We start from the raw sequence: 1,911 nt of genomic DNA, 5'->3' as shown, positions 1-1,911 counted from the left end.
AAATAAAAAATAAAATAAAAACAAAACAAAAACCAAAAGAACACAAATCAAAACAAGACATTTTGCTAGTATAAAAACGACCAAGGTCCAAGTAATAATAAAAAAATAGAGTCCATCAATGACTGTAACACAAAAATGTGTATGTGGGGCCAAGTCCATTTTCATAAGAAGGGGAGACAGAGAGAAGGTGGCAGGCGAGTAGATTCAAAGCCCCCAAAGAGAGGCTGCAGAAGGAGCTGTCCCCCCCAAGGGCAAAAGGGAGAATGGTGAGAGGGGGGAAAGGACTTTTGGGAGTTGAACTTTCGGGTGGGGCTTTAAAAAGGAGCTGCCCCTACAGCATTCCCCCACCCCCCGGGAACTTTTTTTTTCTTCTTCTATTTCTAGAAGGAGCTGCCTCCATAGCCGCCCCCACCGCCATAGCCACCTCTGTAAGGTCCACTGTTACTGCGACCACCCCAGCTGCTGCCCCCTCCGCCGCCGCCGCCGCCGCTCTTCATGGGCCCGTACGAGGACTGGTGCTGGCTGTAGCTGCCGAAGCCGCCGAACCCGTTGCCGTAATCGCTGCCGCCATAGGACGCCCCGCCGCCGCCGTAGGCATTGTAGCCGCCGCCGCCGCCGCCGCCACTGTAGCCGCCGTAGCTGTTGTAACCGCCGCCGCCTTTAGAAAGCCCGTTCTGGTCTCGGCCTCCGCCGCGGCCGCGGCCGCCGCGGCCGCCCCGGGAGGGCCTGGAACCGCCTCCGCCCCCTCCGCCAGGGTGGATATCCTCCTTGGGCACGGCCTTTTTCACCTCCACGCGGTGGCCCTGGATAGGATGGAACTTAACGACCGCGGCCTTGTCGGCTGCGTCGTGGCTCTGGAAATAAACGAAGCCGAAACCACGTTTCTTGCCCGACTGCTTGTCGGCGATAATCTCCGCCTTCTCGACCGTGCCGAACTGCGAGAAATGCTCCACCAGGTCGCCCTCAGCCACGTCCCCTTTCAGGCCTCCCACGAACAGCTTCTTCACCTTGGCGTGGGCGCCGGGGCGGGCCGAGTCCTCCCGGGACACGGCCCGCTTCAGCTCGACTGTGTTGCCGTCCACAGCATGGGGTGAGGCAGCCATGGCGGCGTCTGCTTCCTCCACGTTGGAGTAGGTCACGAAACCGAAACAGCGGGAGCGCTTCGTCTGGGGATTCACCACCACCACGCAGTCCGTCAGGGTCCCGAAGGCCTCGAAGTGGCCGCGCAGGCCCGACTCACTCGTCTGCACATTGAGGCCGCCGATAAACAGCTTACACAACTGCGAGTTCTCCATCTCTGCAGCCTCGGCCTTCCCCTCGCCAACTAAGCGCTCGACTGCTCCGCCGCTACCGCTCGCTCAGTTCAGGCCTCACTCGGCCGCCGGTCCCCCGGTCACTGCCGCCCGGCCCCCGCGGGGGAGGGGTAAGGGAAAGGGGCGCGTGAGGGGAAGGGGAGGGAAGAGGAAGGAAGGGGGGGAGGGAGGGGAGAAGGAGCCGGTCAGGGGGCGAGCCGAGGATAAGGGGGGTAGAAAAAACCCAACCAAGGCCTTCGCCGCTGCCGATAGCTCCCTCAGCCGCCGCCTCCGTTCCCCTTTCTGGGCACCACACAAAGAGGCCGCTGGACGCGCGCGCACCCACCCCGAGGCGTGCGTCACTGTCGACGCTCGCCGGCCCCGCCAGTCGTCAGCCAATCGGAGCCTCTCTCAGCTACTCGCCACCTTCCGCGCGCTCCACTGCGCAACACCCGCCCTTGCTCTCGCGCTCTCTTCCGGCCTCTTACCCCCGCCCCTCGGTCTTCAGCCTGTGGCGCGCGCAGGTCTCCCAGTTGCAGCGACGCGCCGAGCCAAGAGCCAATCACCGCCCGCCGCGCGCCGCCGGGATCCTTAATGTCCCACCTCCTCAGCCGTTCAC

At 62.7% G+C, this 1,911-nt stretch overlaps 1 protein-coding gene across 1 annotated transcript; it reads right to left on the bottom strand.

Annotated features, from left to right (window-relative positions):
- Positions 1-283: 283 nt before the first annotated feature.
- HNRNPA0 (heterogeneous nuclear ribonucleoprotein A0) lies at positions 284-1,451 on the bottom strand. Its single transcript, XM_044661944.1, has one exon. The coding sequence runs from the start codon at positions 1,293-1,295 to the stop codon at positions 381-383; it is 915 nt and encodes a 304-aa protein (XP_044517879.1). The 5' UTR covers positions 1,296-1,451; the 3' UTR covers positions 284-380.
- Positions 1,452-1,911: the final 460 nt, after the last annotated feature.

This window comes from Gracilinanus agilis, chromosome 2 (assembly GCF_016433145.1).
Source record: "Gracilinanus agilis isolate LMUSP501 chromosome 2, AgileGrace, whole genome shotgun sequence".
Lineage (NCBI taxonomy): Eukaryota > Metazoa > Chordata > Mammalia > Didelphimorphia > Didelphidae > Gracilinanus > Gracilinanus agilis.
The sequence above is the reverse complement of the archived record's forward strand: the minus strand, read 5'-3'. Positions and strand labels throughout refer to the sequence as shown.

Coding starts and splice junctions, on each gene's coding strand:
- HNRNPA0 (XM_044661944.1), bottom strand. CDS start 1,295: ATGGAGAACTCGCAGTTGTGTAAGCTGTTTATCGGCGGCCTCAATGTG.